At 44.9% G+C, this 18,971-nt stretch overlaps 1 protein-coding gene across 1 annotated transcript in view; it reads right to left on the minus strand.

Annotated features, from left to right (window-relative positions):
* Positions 1–3,628: 3,628 nt before the first annotated feature.
* The window catches only part of TMED10 (transmembrane p24 trafficking protein 10), a 73,648-nt gene continuing 58,305 nt past the window's right edge, over positions 3,629–18,971 (minus strand). The window contains exons 4-5 of the mRNA XM_086937512.1: positions 7,121–7,247; positions 3,629–5,483 (exon numbers count right to left, since the gene is read on the minus strand). Of these exons, the coding sequence (XP_086793638.1) occupies positions 5,362–5,483; positions 7,121–7,247 (249 nt within the window). The 3' untranslated portion in view covers positions 3,629–5,361. The remainder of the gene's footprint in view (positions 5,484–7,120; positions 7,248–18,971) is intronic.

The following is an 18,971-nucleotide window of genomic DNA, read 5'->3' on the forward strand; positions in this document are numbered from 1 at the left end:
GCTTACAATCACAACAACAACAATTATAAAACTATGTTGTCAATTGTGTTAACTACATTTTAAATACTGGTTTCATTTTACTCGTCGCTGATTGCGTTTTGTGATAAACTTTGCTGTTCATCACAGCTGGGTTGGAGTAATAGAAGTGTGCATGTCTGTTTGGCAAACCTAAAAAGGCCGGCCAAACTGACATGCATACTTCTAAGTGGCCACCACTCCTCCCTGTCATGGCACGCCCCGCACTCATGTCTCAGGCAGAGCCCATCACATAAAAATAAGATTTTATTTTTCTGTGACCGACCGACCAGTAGGGCGACGCTCCGCCATCATTACTGAGGAGATGCACCTGCTAATATTGTCGGAAGGCACCCATCACAATTGTATCCAAACTGAAGACCTCATTCTGTATTCTAATGAATGCACTTTCAGAATCATGAAACCTAACTGTAAAGGGGAAAACCATTTATTGTTTTTGAGCTGACACTGAAGTTGGGCGGAAAGAGTTTTTTCTTTCTGGGGAAGGAGTTATAAGAACAGTTATGTCATCTCAAGGAGCTTTCTCTCCAAAGGCACAGCCGTTTCCAAGACCGCCTTATGAATGGACGCACCCACTGCCTCACAAAAGTAGTCTGTGACTGGGAAGTCCGACTACTTGTGTACCTACACCAATCAATCAATCAGGCGTTTGTTAAAGCGCGACTACTCACCCGTAAGGGTCTCAAGGCGCTAGGGGTGGTGGGGGGGGCGGGGTGGTGGGGGGGGGCAGGGGGGGTGGGGGGGGGGGTGGGGGACAGGTTCCATTCCATCAAGGAGTCGGTCTGTCGAAGAGCAAGGTTTTGAGATTTCTTGCAAAGATGGGGAGCGATGTTGTCTGTCTGAGGTGGAGCGGAAGGGCGTTCCATGCTTTGGCCGCGAGGAAGGAGAAGGAGCGGCCTCCCGATCTGGTCTTTCTGGTGCGGGGGACCACGGCGTAGGAAAGCTGGGCTGATCATAAGGTTCTTTGGTGTGCGTGGAATTTGAGTCGGCTGTTCAGGTATGCTGGTCCGGTGCCGTGGAGGGCCTTGTGTGCGTGGGTGAGCATCTTAAAGGTGATTCTCACCTCGACAGGGAGCCAGTGGAGTGTGCGCAGGTGCTGGGAGATGTGGCAGTGTTTTGGCAGGTTAAGGACCAGTCTTGCGGCGGCGTTCTGGATGTTGTGTAGCTTGCGGATGAGGTTTTTGTTTATTCCGGCGTAGAGTGCGTTGCCGTAGTCGAGTCTGCTGGTGACCAGGGCGTGAGTGACTGTCTTTCGGTGTTCGATGGGGATCCGTTTGAAGGTCTTACGAAGGAGGCCGAGTGTGTGGAAGCAGGAAAATGAGAGTTGATCTGGCGGTCCATTTTGAGCTCGGAGTCCAGGAGGATTCCCAGGTTGCGTGCGTGGTCTGTGGGGGTTGGCAGGTTTCCGAGGGCGGTGGGCCACCAGGTGTCGCTCCAGGCGTCGGGGTTTGGGCCCATGATGAGTACTTCTGTTTTGTTGGTGTTTAGTTGTAGGCAGCTGTTTTTCATCCATTTGGCGACGGCTTCCCTGCCTTCTCGAAAGTTGCGTCTGGCGGTGTTGGGCTCGGATAGGGAGAGGATGAGCTGGGTGTCGTCTGCGTATGACACAATGTTGAGTCCATAGGTTCTGACGATGGGGGCAAGTGGAGCCATGTAGATGTTGAAGAGCGTCGGGCTGAGGGAGGAGCCCTGGGGGACTCCGCAGGTGGTAGGTGTGGGGTCAGAGAAAAGGGAGAGAGGGGGGGGGGGGGGGGGGGGAGTCTGCACTGATATGGCGGGCATAACAGAGTAAAGTGGATCACTGACTAAACCTATAGCCCAGAAAATACGCACACAAAACACACAACTATACAGCAAATGAATGTAGAATGTGAAACCATTAGAAACTAGGATCAAGCAGGGCGCAGTTAGGCCCATAACAGCAGGATAAAACACCAACTTTAAAGGACATAAATATATATATTTTTTAAACTAGATTTGGAACCGGCAGCAGTGTCAGGCTCAAGTCCACCAAACAGGGCAGAGTGCTGAAGAGTATGTTGAGGTCGGACTGGGAAGACTGGGCCCTCCAACCAGAAGTGACATCAAGATAAAGACCAGTCCGCCGACATGTCCTAAATTTGGAATGGGGTAAGTTCCTCAAGAACCAAACAGGCCTTAAGAGGAAACAACTGGGTCGGTCATCCCAGCGTACAGATGTGGAAGAAGCTCCCTTCAGATCATCAAAAGCAAGAAGTCACAAACTGAAGCAGGCACAGTATCAGAACTCATACATAAGGTTGCATGGAACCTCTCAGAAGGGACATTTATGGCAGCCCGGCCTCTTCGGAAAACAGCCCTAAAAGCACTGCAAAACAACTGGTCTCGAACGACTGAAATGGAGAGCAACAGCGGATCCCCATCAAAGGGATCTGGGGGAAAAGGGAATTGATGTTTAGCACGCCAGAGAATGCACCATATACAGCTTGTTGCATCCTATTTGTAGAGGTATCAGTGTCAGATTAGAGCTGTAGTACTACCTGCCGGCGTAGTAGAGCTATTTCAACTTCGCTAGATCTGATTTGTCGCTATCGAGTGAGTAATCTTTAGACTGAATACCATTACAATGTGTTGATTTAAATCCCCATGGAGGTAGGTTCTTGTTGCCCCCCCACTAGATGGCAATGCTCCCACAAGTTTATAATGTGAAATGGACAAGATTTGAGCGCTCTTTTACACAACGCAGAATGGCAAGCAGCAATAGGAGTGCATGATAGAGCTAAATAACATACTACTAGGGATGTTGAAACGATTACTCCGGATGACTGGGGCAATGAGAAATTTTACTGATCTCTAAATGAGAAAAATGTTGTGAATTTAAAGTTTACATGTCATGCCCAGATTCCTTTCAACCACCCCTACCCGTTCATTTACTCTGGTGTACCAATGCAATTTGTGTGAGCATGTCACAGTTTAATTATTCCACCCGTTAAGTGCTTGCATTTATCAGACTAATCTCAAGCACAGGCAAGCCTCATGAACACTTATCTACCAATATTCCACCACTTCTCTCAAATGCATCTACATGGGTTATCTCCACTCTCCGGTTTACGGGATATGCCTACCTAGTGACTATATTCACAAGAGGTGATGTTCTCCAATCAACAAGCCAGAGAAAACACAATCATAATTTGCCCAAACCTATTACTTCAAAATTCAGGGTAGTCATTCAGAATTCAGGATTCTGTGCTACCCCAGAGATAAAATTCAAGAACTGTTGCCAATCCTTAGTAGAACACAATATGAAGAAAGGTTGCCAGCTATTGTGGATCCATCAAAGACATAGCGCAGACTGAGAATGAGCTGTGGAACAACTATAATTAGCTCCTTACAAGTAAACTAACATGGTCCAGGCTTTTTTTTTTTTAACAATAGCTCACATGAACCTCCGCTGATCAAGTGTCTTCGGTACATTTAAATTCATAATTGCATAACAGTACCATCGCGTATTTGCTACTCTATTTCCTACCAAAAGAGAAACATCTAGCAGCAACTGAGAACATGAGGAAATGTCATGGTCATAAAGAGAAACCAGTGACTGTTGGAAAAAAGCTTACATTTTCCCCTAAAGTTTTATTTTAGAACATATCTGAAAAAACATCCATCAAATTCAATACATACAGGCAACAGTTATCCAACGGCAGGAGGCAGAATGTGGAGAATAAGACTCAAGTGGCAAAACTGAAAACGTACATGTCTCGTTAACGCAATGGAGCTCAAACAGTTTAGGTCCCACTGCATTAGTAGTCATGTGAATGGAAAATATTGGGAGCACAGCCCAAGCAACAACAAAAGGTAATACTAGCGACCATGAGCTGAGGCAACAGAATATTCTGTGAATCACCTCAAGGGCACTCAGAACTTTGCCAAGCTTTACAAATTATAGGGTTCGAAAGGTTGACAGGTACAGGATATAGAAGGCAAGCAGGTATGTGTGGAGAATGTGTGGATAGAAAAGTGGTTGTCCCGTTGTGGAGGATGGTTAGAGGCAGTCTCTGGATGGGTGCGAGACTAGCTGTGGCATGAGGAGTGGGATAAGAACACGGGAATATTGCCAAATCAACAAGTCAGTTAACATAGATAAGGACTGCTTTGGTATGAATCAAAAATGTGGAAACAAGCTCCAAGCTGCAGAGTGGAGCAAATACCATGTTTGTTCACTAGACCAGTCACTGCCTAGGGTACAAGGAGTCTCAAACTATGTATTGTTGTTTGGGAGGAATCAGAGGGGATCTTAATCTTCGTAGAAGAAATTAGTTTAGAAAACGTGCAGCTTACAGTGACAATTGCAGGCAAGACAAACCCTCAACCAGATGTGGAATGGCAGAGAACGAACAGTCTCTTGCATCACTGCAGCACAGAATGCCAGCTCTAACAAAGATTGAAGAAGCAAACAGCACCACAAACATTGGCATGAAGTTCATCCCACGGAGTTAAAATAAAGTTTTGCATGTAAAGCATATATTAATTTAATATTCTGGTTGAAAACCGTATAAAATGGGCTTTGCCGGTGGTCACTTTTGTTTTTGTTTTTACTGGATTAAGCCAGATACCAAAGTTCAGTGAATCATACCTCCCAGAGACACGTACAGTGCTACCATTAACATTGATGAAACATGGCCCTTACCCTCACCAGGCCAGTGACCTGCAAGCATGATGGCACTTTGGCCATGTAGTCCTCAAAAAGCATCTGCTATTCCCCATGTAGACAGCATTGGCACCTCACTCATTCCTTGACTTCTAGAGCATGGCAAGCAGAACTGCATGAACAGGCTAGAAAGAGCCAACCCCACCATACCCCATCCCTAGAAGTGACAAGGCAGCATTTCAATACATTTTCATCCCATGAACCAATTCAAAAATATTTGCCAAGTTCAGCAGCACTAGGTGGGCCAAATCCAAGGAAAAAAGTTTGTGCAGTGTCAATTTAGGAAAGAACAGCCACGGTGTGTAGACACTGGGGGAAGAACGGGGGGGAGGGGGGGGCGAGACACCAAGAATTGAAGAAACCTAACCTTCCCCACATTTAATGTTACATAAAACCCTTGCCTGCACCCGAAAGACCTTGTCACCAATATCTGCACCAGCCACAATGTGGTAAAAGGCTTCAGAGCCGCTGGAAACTCTCTTCCATGGCAGTTTATTTACTGGGCCGGACACAGAAGAGGAGCTGGGAGTCCATAAAAAAAGGCTCTGGGCAGGTGCAAGTCTCTTCCTCGGACTCTCCAAGTGAACAGGCGAGAGGAGGAAGGGGAGCCTCCCCGCCTCGGATGTGCGCAGGTCCATTCACTCAATCAGTTTCTTCGCTTTGAAGAAGCGCCGCAGGTAAAACACCTGCCAGGTGGCCAGTCCAATAAGACAGCACATGGAGAAGACGCTGAAGTACAGGACACGGACGTTTGTGGACTCTGTGGGAGGAAAGAGATGGCATCAGTCAGAATCATGTACCAAGACAATCACAGGGCACAGTGGGCAGGAACAACTTTTGTCTTCAGAGCCAGACTAATCGCATTACCCAACATTCAACCACGAACCATGGGTTCCCGGAGTAGTGTGATACTCGTCGTAAAATGCTTCAACGCCTTGTGAGTGGTAGTTATATAAATGCAGTTACAAAAACTGTTCCTATACACTTTAATAAAAATAAAATAACCGTTCCTGAACAGTTAATCCTGGCCTAGACCTACCTGGAGGAGAGAGTGTGTTGAGCAGAGAGAAAAGACAGCTACATTAAAACTGTACAGTAACAGCAGCATAGAGCCGCCCTTCTCATTCCCTGTGCACAGAGGTGCTTTCCTTCTGGGAAAGAAAAGAGCATGTTGAATGTGTTATTTGCAGGGCTAGTAAACATCATATGGTCCCTATTAAAACGGAGGCCACTGCACCAAATAAACAGACCCCTTGGTTGTTAGAAACTGGCTTATGGGAACGCCAGTCAAGCTTAACCTCCTAAGTTTTGAAAAGCTTTTAAATGGTGTTTGTATGTGAGGGGAGTCCGTGACATACAATCGGTTGCTACAGCATTTGTAGCCTGCAAGTCTTGTATTCTAAAACCAGTCTGAAAACTCAGTGGGTAAATGCACATACTGCAAGCCAGAACTTCGGACCTCAATTAGTAAGTATAGAGGGTTAATGAATCTATTGCGCAGATTTGTTTCGCAACTATACCACAGGTTCTACCCATATAAGGGTCAGTACGTTAAAAAACCTATTTTAGAGATCTGTGCAACCCGTATGTCACAGGTTACAATCCCATTAAGACAGATCCCTCCCAGCAATGCACTAACCAGGATTCTGTGACATGTGAAATCTGAGAAGAAGTTTAAATGTCAAGGATCCACGTTAACAAAAATTAACTAAAAAACTATGAGTTAATTATGTTGTTTCACCAAATATTGTATATGCTGGTACCTAACGGTGAAAGTACCACAATGTAATTGCAGTATATTTTGCTCTTTTTAACCACATATTTGACCCCGAACCCAGGCGCCACTGCACTGTGTCACAGTTCCTATGCTTTTTGTATACCATTGGATAACTGAGTGCTTAACAGTACACTCAAAAGCATCGCTGCGCAATTCTCTATTTACAGGAACCATTGTGGCAATACTAAAGCACCTTCCCAGAGGCAGCCGGCAGGGGGAGCCCAAGGACACTCCATGAGCTTCACCAGCGGTACCTGCTCTACTAGTACATACTTGGTTAACCGCTTGAACAGTATTATTGCTGCCCAGAAAAGTAACGAATACATGGACTAAGCAAAACATGCATACACCAGATGTGCGCTACATAAAAGGAAAGTCACCAACACGTGGAGCACGCGTGGAGAGAACAGTGGCATAGCAAGGGCGCAGGGGACCCTGACAGAAAGGAGGGAGGGAATTGTCACCGCACATCCACTGGTTTAGTAGTAAAAAACGGGTACTAGACCCCTGAACCCCTGCACATCTGCGCCTGGGGAGAGCTCTTCACCACCGGCACCAGCTCTGCCCCCCTGATATTAAGAACGCAGCCGCACACCCCACCCTCGGCCACATTCACTCACCGTTGGTGTCCCTCATCTCTTCCTCCCTCTTCTTCATGTAGGCGAAGTCGTTGACGATGGACTCGGACAGGTCCTCGAGGCGCCGCAGCTCCACCTCCAGGGGCTTCAGCTTCTCCACCTTAGCGATCTGCAAAGAAGAGAGGCATCCATGAGGCCGCAGCACAGGCGGGCACCACTGGGCACGCTGCATGGAACATCACCCAACAGGGCTCCCAGCAGCACAGCTCTGTGTTGGGCACCGGGTTACAGAGGTAGGTGTCCTGTCTGGATGACATCTTGCGAACACAGACACCGCTGATCTAGGAACTGGCCACCCTGTCTGCACATCTCTGGGCCGCTTGCATGTATAGTTCCCCGCTGGACACTACCTGCTGTCCCCTCAGTTGGCACCCTGCCAGCAGATCTAGGTGTTGGACTCTACCTACCTGAACAGCTCTGAGCAAGGCACCCGGCCTAAAGAGCACTCTGTTGGGCACGTTGCTTAGACATCTCCCCACCAGCAGTGACCCTGCTTGCTGAAATCATGCTTGTAGATTTCATTGTTGCCATCCAGCATGCACTCGCTACCCCTCTACAGGGCACCCTGCCTGCAGATCATAACGCCAGGACAGTCTCCAGATCTATGTGCTGGTCATCCTGCCTGCTAATGACCTCGCTGGGTACCTCATGCGGACATCTCCCAGCAGGGCATTGTGAATCCAGACTGATCAGCTTGGAGCCCTGAGGAGTACGATGCTTCGCCCCAAAGTGGTAAGAAGATCGGGTTTTCTCCCATTCACTATCCATTTACATCTCCCTCTTCAGGAGATCACAAAGTGCTCCTGCTACCGACACCACCACTCAGCAAGTTACTGCCACCTGACCTAGCCTTCACAATGGACTTCAGACCCAGATCAACAAGTATTTAAACACAAGGAAGCCAGGGGACGCAGCGCACCAGGCACCCACTATCAGTCCACCCACAAACGTGCCAGACTCCCTCCTGGAGATCAAATATCCACTGGGACAGGCCATCGATGGTCCCATGGAATTCACTCCAAGGAAGCCACACACCCAGGGGTAGTGAACAGGAGGTGGGGGACGGGTGGTGCTCACCTGGTCTTAAGTCAAACCTTCACTTGTCTAAAAAGGCCTAAATAGGATCATGCAAGAACGACCCTAGAGAGACAGATGAGTCCTCTTCCCTCTTTCAGGGTAACAGTGGGAAACTAAACAAAAACTATGATTCATTCTTTTCGAAAGCAATGAGGCTGAATAAGGAACGATATGAAACACAGGAAGAAATAAAAGAAGATGCAAAAAAAAAATTAAAAGTCAGGAGCACAAAAAACCATAGAAACTTTGCACATTTACTTATGTCAAGAAACTATAACTTGTGGAATAAAGTTACTTAACGGTACAAATGATAGTTATACTTATCTGAAGAAATTATAACTGCTGAATTTATATGGTTTTGTGAGGGTAAAATGCAAACTTAACTAGAAGGCCCCTGTAACCCTTGTTTTCAGTGAATCTGTATATTTTTTAAAAAGTAAGGTAATATGCAATTACAGTACGTTAATACAACCACCGCTCGGGCTGCACGCAACCCCATGCTGCACACGGTCTTTGGCCGTGCATGACAAGGGTTTGTGGGGGAGGGGTGAGGGGGGTTAAAAAATGTTTTATTGTGCATCAGTTCCGGGGGATCCCTCGCGGAGTAACCTTCAAGCTCCTCACCCACGCACACAAGGCACTCCACAACATGAGACCAACAGACGACTCTGCTTCTACACCCGCACCCGCCAGCTCCGCCGACCTCGCCTTCGCCACAGTCCCCCGCTTCCGAAGAGCGACCTCCGGCGGCAGGTCGTTCTCCCATCTCGCCGCCTAGTCCTGGAACACCCTCCCCGCCCACCTACAGCAGACCCAAGACCTGTTGACCTTCAGAAAACTCCTCAAGACCTGGCTTTTCGAGCAGTAGCAGCATTCCCCAACCCAGCGCCTTGAGACCCTCATGGGCGTGTAGTGCGCTTTACAAATGATATGATTGATTGACTGTGGGCCTTACTTGGCGCAGAGGTGGATCCGCAATTTGGCCCCCCAAAAAACTTTGTTGGGGCAATTTCTTGCCAATCGGAGGCTCCTCAAAGATCTCTGCATGTGTCCTATGGGATCAGGATACCTGCATCCTTCCCCTTATGTGTTTTCACACATTATTTTTCCCTCTTCCGGGCCAAGCAAAGAAAATGGCAGCTGCAACTTTCCTTTCAGATTGCAGTGAGACAAACCGGCCCTTGCTTTGCACCTGGATCTGCGGATCCCCCGCAGGTAGAGCTGCGTCCCTAGATGTACAATTTTTCCACCTTTAGTCGGAAAGTACCAAACAGATTTAAAACCACTTTACAAAAAGCACTCTTTCTGGACCAAGATCTAGCTTTCTGCCAAATTTGGTTTAATACCATTCAACAGTTCGGGCTGTAGTAATGGCGACAAAACTGCAAAATCCCCACAGACATTGCACAGGGGAAAGCCTTTTGGGACCCTCCCCTCTTTTTCACAGCCCCCACTTGACAAATCGGCCTGAAACTTTCCAGACAGCAACTGAACTAACTTGCGTACTAGTTTTGAACATTTCGGGAAGATTCGTCAAACATCGCCAAAGTTATTAGCAAAACAAAAAGCGCTTCTACGGGAAAAGTTGGTCCCAACAATACTACCTACTGATTATCGCCAGTAGGTACGATAGACATAAGGAAACATCAGGGTTACCAATATAGTGCATTCAGGTACAGCATCACAAAAAATAAATATATAAAACACAAACGGTTTGTAGATAGCACATTGGATATACAGCAGTAGTTAAGTACAATAAGTAACAGAAGATTTAATATAAAAAATTACGGATAAGTGGCTGGCACTGGGAAAGTGTAGAAGCTTCGAGTGAAGGATTTTTCAGCTGAGGGAGTACAAGTTGTTTGCAATACGCCATTGATCATGAATTAGAGGGAGTTAAGAGTGCACGGACCACATATAAAGAAATATACGTATTATATATAACAAGCGCACTCAACTCACAGAGGTAAAGTAACAGTGTTTTACACTGGAATAAATGTGCCCAGCAAAATGCAAAGCAGACCGGAATTGACAAAGGTGCTGGTGAAAATGTGTTTGTAGGTTAAAGTGTTTCTCAAGCAGCAAGTTCTAGAGGCGGGATCTGAAGTTGTGAAAGGTAGGATATTTTTAATGAGGAGAGGGAAAGTGTCCATACTCTTGGAGCATTGCAGAAGGATCCGCTAAATATGGATTTTTTTTCTTTCCTTGGAAATGTGGAATACAATTGACAGTCAGCCCTTGCACCATAAAGAGCAGGAACATCCAGAAAATAAGGTTTCTGAGAAAGATAGTTTGGCAGTTCAGGGCTTATAACGTGCGTGGTAGAAGTGCTCATGGTGGGGGGGCATGGCTTAGCACCCGATGCGGATGGCGGCGTAGGCGTGAGCGCTCCGATCCCGCTGAGGGGAACAAGCGAGACCTTCTTTTGACTCGCTGTAAGCGGATTTCTGCATCGGAAATTGGCGAGCATGCTGTGAGCTCTACATGCGGCTCCTAGAGGCTCTCCATAGCCGTTTTTTCGGCCGCTGAATCTCCGGTTGCGGCTCTGTCATAGTCGCGGCCGCCATTTTTGTTTCTACGAAGTGCCGAGGCTGCCTCTCAGGTATGCGTAGCTTCTCAGGACTACTTCTCTACTGCTTGCAGCTTCGCTCCTAATGTGTTGAGCCATGTTTCCCATATTATTGACCCGATATGCTCACTGACTTAGACTGCCTCTTTTTGATATTTCCGAATGTTGCCTTCTGCCTCTTCAGCTTTCCAATGATGGCGGCCATTTTATGAATAGTGCTACCCTTCTGGACTCTCCATCTACGGCTGCTGGTCTACCTAAATTTCCTTACTGCATTAGCTCCTTTTTTTTCTTTTTCTTCTGCTACATTGTTCCCATCAAGTTGCTCTGCAGTATACGGAATTTCTGCGCATCTCCTATTTGGATGTCCTTTTTGACGGCTAGCTTACATGGGTAAACTTACGCCGAATGGCATCACTAAACCTTCGCAGCATATCTTCATTAAAAAATCCAATGTTTCTCGGCCTTTGCCCAGTTAGAAGACTCTCAGCCATCTTCTGTCCATTCACCACAGTCCTCAATGGAGCAATCTACGCAGACTGTAGGGAAAGGTACCACCAAAAGGCTAAAAAAGGACCCTCCTTCTCCATCCAATCCTGCCTCTGCCATATCCATGGAACTGTTGTTGGAGGAGATAAGTGCATTACGTCCTTTTATGGAAGAAACCAACGCCAAATTACAGATTGACTGATAATTGGTCTCAAATGGATGAGAGAGTCACGTCTGTGGAACGCAGCGTTTCTTCTCTTCAGGAGTCGTCGTCCAAAGTTTCCCACATGCATTCACAGGTTCCGTCTCTTCAAAAGCAGGTGGAGGAGCTTGAAAATCGAAATAGACGCAACAATTTACGTATTTACGGCCTGGTGGAGGGTTGCGAGGGGAATGACCCCGTTGCTCTACCCCCCTCCTCTTCCTCTCGTTTGATCTTCTTCCCGATTGTGCTCCCTTCCCTTAAGTACAGTTTTCCTTCTTGTTCATCATGTTTATTTTCCCCTTTGCCCCCCTTTTCCTGGCTTTCGTATTTCTTCTATGCTTAAAGGTGTCTTTTTATATCTATTTACTTTTCCTTTTTAATCTTCAAGATTTTATTCCATGCTCTCCAGTCTCTGCATGTTTCTTTCTTACGTCTTCGGTTTTTACTGTTCTGTTTCCTAGCATTTGCCTATCTTTTCCTACTTCTTTCTTTTTTCCTTACTGTCTTTTCTTTCTCCTCTATACTTTTCTCTTTTTTCCTATTCCTTCTCCTTTCTTTCTGGCATGTATGATAATTTTTTTCTCTTTTGCTCTTTCAAGAGCTCTCCTCACTTTGCTACTGGTTCTCTTTTCCTTTATATTTTATGTCATTGAAAATAATTATATGGAATGTTAAGGGCATTTATTCTCCAATCAAGAGGCAAAGAATCTTATCTCACCTAGCCAGATTAAATGTGGATGTTGCATTTTTACAAGAAACTCATTTATCTGAAGTAGAATCGGCTAAACTCAAAAGAGGTTGGGTAGGTGAGGCTTATTACTCCCAGGGTGACGGTAAACGAAATGGAGTGGCTATTCTGTGTCGCAAAACCCTTTCCCATTCCCTAATTGCTCAGGAATCAGATGCTGAAGGCAGATGGATACATGTTAAACGGTCTCTCAAGGGTGTTCCAATTTCCTTTCTTAATGTCTATGCTCCCACTGGTGGTGATCCTGCTTTTTGGCATGACCACTCCCACCATATCACCAGATTTGCCGATGATAACTTAATCCTGGCAGGTGACTGTAACCACCCCCTTGATCCTTTCCTTGACAGGAATTCCAAAACTCCCTATGTTCCAAATAAATCTCACAAGCTATTTACTCAAGCTATCTCCCAACACAAGCTCATTTACGCCTGGCGCTTGTGCAATCAGATGACGAGAGAATTTACTTTTTATTCCCGATGCCATCATTCCCAGTCCCGGATTGATTATATTTTTGTCACTCGCAATATTACCCAAACTCTTACTAATGCTGAAATTGGTCCAATTCTACTTTCAGATCATGCTCCTACCATAGTTCATATTGATATACTTCCTAAACCTGTTGGGCCAAAGAGGTGGCGTTTTAATAACGCCCTTCTATTGGATCCCAAATTCACTGCCTCCTTTATTGAATTTTTTGACAAATTTTTTCTGTTTAATGATACCCCTTCCATCCCCAAACACACTATCTGGGATGCTTTTAAGGCTGCGGCAAGAGAATTTATAATTGGATTTGTTGCAAATAAACGGAAAATTGCCCGCAAATTTACAGGGGATCTCCTTCAAGATATCAAGAAATTGGAGCACGCCTATCTTACTTCACACTCACAAGACAGTTTAACAGCCCTTGTTAATGCCAAAATGAACTTTAACAAACAATCCACAGAGGATGCTTCCCTATATTTATTGAAATCTAGTGCAAAATTTTATGGCGGTAGAAATAAATCCGGGAAAATCTTAACCAATTATTTGAAAATCAAACATAACAAATTGAATATTGAATCCATTTACGACACTCAATCTAATCTCCAACATAAAGACGCAGACATCCTTACCGAATTCTCCACTTTCTACAAAACTTTGTACTCCTCTGAAACCCAACCCTCTTCCCAATCTTTGGATCATTTCTTTTCTACCATACACAAACCTGACCACTTCCCTCTTGATCTTTCTCCCTTAGAATGAGATATTTCTCAACGTGAATTACTTCTAGCACTCCAAACTCTCAAAACAGACAAGGCTCCTGGACCAGATGTTGAATTTTTCCTCCATTTTTCAAAACGCCTCATTCCAAAATTACACTCTCCTAGACTCATTTATTGCCTTAGGTGCTTCCTCAGGTTCTTTCTCTGACGCCCACATCTGCCTCATACCCAAGGAAGGGAAAGATGCTCAATATTGTAAGAACTATAGGCCCATTTCCTTGGTCAATATGGACTACAAGATATTTGCTAAATCGCTTGCAGCGCGTCTTGATCTTTTACTTCCAGACCTCTTAGGCGAGGAACAATCAGGTTTCGTCAAGGGCCGATTCATCACAGATAATACTAGACTTTTGTTCAATGGCTTATCAAAATCTCATAAATTACCCAACGCCCTTGCAGCAATTGCCCTAGATGCTGAGAAAGCTTTTGATAGGGTTGAGTGGACCTATCTATTTCACGCCCTTAAATGGTTTGGTTTTGGTCCCAAATTTATTTCTTTGATTTCTTTACTGTACTCCAATCCCCGTGCGGCAGTCCGCGCCAATGGCCTGGTCCCTTCCTTTTTTGATTTAGGGAGAGGGGTGCGCCAAGGTTGTCCTCTGTCCCCCTTTTTTTTTTTAATCTGGCTTTAGAACCTTTTTTATCCAAACTGTCAAAACCCTAACATTCATGGCTTTCATGCCTTGGATTCCCAAGTTAAGCTTGCTGCATATGCAGACGATATTTTACTTTTTATCTCCAACCCCACTGAATCTATCCCTGCCTTCCTTGCCGAAGAGATTATTCCCAGATATCTGGCTACAAGCTCAATAATGACAATGTGAGATTTTGCCCTTGACGAAGTTCACATTTAAGCCGGATTTTAATACCTCCAACTTTACATGTAGTTCCTCACACATTAAATACCTTGGCCTACATATTACCCCTTCCATTTCAGACACGGTCTCCCTTTGTTTAAATAAATGCATTCAAAAACTATTGGACTTATCGTCTAGATGGCATCCCCTTTATTTATCATGGTGGGGCCGTCTTGATACAATTAAAATGATGCTATCCCCTATAGTCCTTTACACTATTTCTAATATTCCTGTCTCCATTCCCTCTAAATCTTTCAGGAGAATTAACTCAATTTTGGCATCATTTCTCTGGAGCAACAAAAAACCTAGAATGTTCCTTGCTCTGCTTATACGTCCCAAATCAGAAGGCGGAGTTAATTTCCCAGATTTCCCAGTTTATCATAAGGCGTTTGTTACGACAGGCTTCCCTTTGGTTGCAAGACCCGATTTCCCCTTACCCCTTATGGTCTAAACTTGAACGCCTCTTACTTTCCCCTTTCTCCCTCGCTGAATATCTTTCATTTTCACACAAGCCTTCCTCTATTCCCACTCCCATTCACAAATTCACTGTTAAACTACTTTTATCTTCTTCTCCTGCTCCCCCTGTGACCATTGCGGATTTCCTTGCCTCCACCATTTGGCATAATACCTCCCTCTTGATACGTGATAAGCCCTTTTACTGGAAGTCGTGGCGACAGAGGGCTAATCTGGGTTTCCCAATTATTTTCACATTCTTCTTTCATATCCTCCCCTATTCTCCGCACCACTTATGGCCTGCCTGCTTCTTTTACCTACAAATATCTTCTTCTTAAAGAGGCTGAAATGGCAACTTACACCCGCCTCTTGCACGCACCTTCCCCTTCTTCTCCTGTCCCTGCCTCACTACTTCATTCCTTTCTGCGCACTACTCCTAAAGCCTCCTCCATTTACAAACACCTTCACACTAAAGACTATCAGACCCAAATCTAAAGTGGAGGAATGCTGGGAACAAGATCTTGCCGCATCTTGGTCCATTCCTTTATGGGATAAGATCTGGAATAAGACACGCAAGTCCTCCAGGGCAATGACCCTGACACAAACCTTGTTCTTCATTTACAATAGACTTCTTTTCACGCCATTTGACCGTCACAAACGCTTTCCAGCCACTCCACACATTTGCTGGTCATGTTCTTCCCCGCAAGCAACTTTATTTCATATGCTGTTACTATGTAAATCTGTTCATGACTTTTGGTTGCAGGTTTGGGCCCAAATTAATGTAATGTTTCATACTTTCATTCCTTTCTCTTACACTAACGTTTTCTTAGGAAGTCTTTCTCCTTGTTGGGAGGATGCTGAATTTAACACTCAGATTATTGATTTATTGTTAGCTGTTTCGTTTCAGCAGATTACAGTCAATTGGAAGAATTTTTCTAACATTGCTTTTAAAGCATGGTGGTATAACGTTTGCCATAATCATAGACTGGATACTGCTTTTGTTTTTCCTGCCCACATGGCAGCAAAGCGCATGGACTTATGGCTTCCTGTTACGCTTTATCTTGATGTATGTGCTAAACTAGCATTTCACCCACAACCCTCACAGCAAGAAGTTTTCAAGCCCCCTTAAGTGCTCCCCGCATTCCGTTTCTCCTACATTATCAACTGTATGTACTTCCTTTTGCATAATTGTATTTTTACAACTGTTTCCACTTTATTTAGTTTTGATGTTTATGATTAGCTTTCATTATTGTTTATAACTGTATTATGCCCATTGCTTACTGATGTACCCGTATTTTATATTTTTCTCTGTAATCTGTATTGACACCTTGTTCCCCTCTCCTTCCCCAAATAAAATTCTTTTTTGAACTTAAAAAAAAAAGTGCTCATGGTGCAGTTCATCTCAACTGGGAGCCATACAATACAGGTGAGCGTGAGATTAAGGTGTTCCCATTTTTATTTTTTATTGATTATAGGGAACTTGGCTGCAGCATGGCACGGAGAGAGGCCAGTCTATTTTTGATAAGCCAGCGAAGACAGGACAGAGAAGCACTATAGGTTACTATAGCCTCCACTGCCAACTGCGGATCTTGAAAGGAGACACTGTTTAAGCTTACTGAGTTTTTAGAGGTGGAACCTCACCTAGCTATAACCTGGGTGTGACTTATTTGATTAGAAACAACGAGGATGTTCAAAGATTTAGCAAGTTTTGGATGATAGCTGTAATTTTTAGGAATTCAAGCCAGAAAAGGTAGATTGCTGGGTTACGTTTCAGTATAAGGGGAAATGCAACTGTTAGCATATAACATTTGAAGTACTGTTGCTTCATGAATTTGTAGATGCTCAGAAATTAAGATTTTAATTTGGAGACACCGTCCGAGGAATCCAGTTTGAGACTAACCTTATACTTCTATAGTCTATATTAAATGATAATGTGCTCTTTTTTAATTATCACAGTAAAACACATTTTGATAAACTGCATGCCAAGTCAGCTTTTTAGGTCTCTACTAGTAACGCGCTGAAAGCACGTTCTCGCCGAGAACTATAGTCGGCGTCTCAGCAGTCTGAGAACGCCGAAGTAAGACAAGACCTGCCCGCGCGCAGCGGTTCCCCATAGGATAACATTGTGCGCACGGCCAGATCTTGTCTGTACAGCATTGCATGGCAAACCGGATCGCGTCGCGCGCCTCTGGAATGCAAGGGAGAGTCTGCAGAGGGGCACGCGGCGCTGTTTACGAGGCCCGCAGCGCTCATAAACAAGCTCGCTGCCTCTTCTCTCACCCAACCCAGTGAGATCTTGTGTAAAACAGTTTGTCTCCGTACCTCACTTCCTTTTGTGCCGAAATAGTGGGCGTCTAGAGGCTTTAGAACAAAATGTATTAATTCATACTTAGTTCAAAGCTGCAGACATGCAGGATGTATGGGGAAGGGTTCCTTTCACAATTGCTCTCTTGCCCCCAGCTTCAACAAGGCTATTAGCGAGGCTATACCGCACAGTGGATAGTCAGCAATTATGTTCTGGACTAGATCTAGATGCACATGCTCGCTTTCGCTACTTGAAGTGCTGTTTAAATGAATGCCCGTTAGGAACAACCAACCGCTCGGGCACTGAGGACAAGGCATGTCGTAAAGAAGCTGTGGGTAAATACAACTGTGGTAGCATAGCCCCACATTACCTTTATTGGACCATAATTCACTCCCACTTTCTACCACCCCTTCATCCTATCACTTCCCCCTGGGTCTAAAAGGTTGCCCTCTCCACCCCTACTTGTAAAGCTGGTTGCTCCTCCGCTAAATTTAAGAGAGGTAAGCTTCTAAACGTCGTAGAGATTCCGAGTTATATTACAGAGCACGCATGGTTGTGGTTTTCTTTGTATCCTGCATTGTGTGAATGGTTACTTTTTTTACAATTACATTTCCTTTAGCAACAGAAAAAGCGTAAAACTCATCCAGCTCACGCTGTTTCAGGTTGTAAATATGTGCCCAAGAGAAAGCCACTGAAAGGCGTGATGAAGTGTGCTTTGCATTTCAAATCCCCCCCGAGCAGGCTCACGCACCATGACCTGTTTAAGTCCTTTGGGTCTCAGAAGGGCAGACATGGAAATACCATCTCCCCAGGGGTAGTGCAAAGAACTCCCTTGCAAAATAAAGGAGGGTGCATCTTTTATTCAGATACTAAGGTCGACAGTCTTGGAAAAATGCACACGGTAAATCGGGCAAAAAGTGATCTTTTAGGAATTTTGATAGCAACAGCGTTCAGGAGGCTGAGGCCACTGGCACTGCATCTGCCCAATTCAGGTCTTCTTCGACGTAATAGAAAAATATATATACAACTGCCAAGTTCACCATTTAAAACACAAATATAAGGGAACAGCTATTCAGCAGACATCTGGATAGTGGCAACACAGAAGGGGACCTAAGCATGCTGTTGCGAAGTAAGAAAAGGGACCTTCTGTGGATGACGAAGTCACTCTTAAGTCTACTTTGTTTGGCTATCGCCTTTGTCTTTCTTCTGCCCCTCTGGTCCTAATCAGTGAATAGGCGCATTATGGAGAAGAAAATGAAAGTCAAGAGACCAAATAAATTAAAAAAATACCTACATACATAATACCAGTAATCAAACTCCCTCATACGTCATCAGCTACCAGGAACCCTGAAAGGATCGGTCACCACGATGGCTAGATCAATTTTATACTCTTATGTTCACAATGGCAATTCAGCTGACAGCTTGCAAAGGGAGGCGTTTCACCATTAGTTAGGATGAAGGGATTTCAATGTACAAGTAGAATCGGTGGGTGCAGCTAGAGTAATATATGGTTTATATCAGAGAACATCTGGATAGGAGCCAGTGGAGGCAATATAACAGAAATGTAAATGTTGGTAAATGTTGAACGGTTTGGCAATGTCAGGCCTGTTCACTGTTAAGGAATATTGGCCTGCTCTTTAAGATAACAATGCTATGTCAGTAGCACTGTTCATGGTCTCCCCAATCCCTGGGAGTAGCGATTGTGTAAGCGTAGAGAATACATTACCTACATCTATTGTCCTCCCCTAGGCAGGCTAAGATGGCTGCCTGGATGGAACAAGAGGCTTTAAGCAAGTTGTGCGTGGGGCATTTGCCATAATGCGTCCAGAAAGTATATGGATGTCCTTAGATGAATTAAGCTCAAATAT

Source organism: Lissotriton vulgaris, chromosome 9 (genome assembly GCF_964263255.1).
Source record: "Lissotriton vulgaris chromosome 9, aLisVul1.2, whole genome shotgun sequence".
NCBI classification, from domain to species: domain Eukaryota; kingdom Metazoa; phylum Chordata; class Amphibia; order Caudata; family Salamandridae; genus Lissotriton; species Lissotriton vulgaris.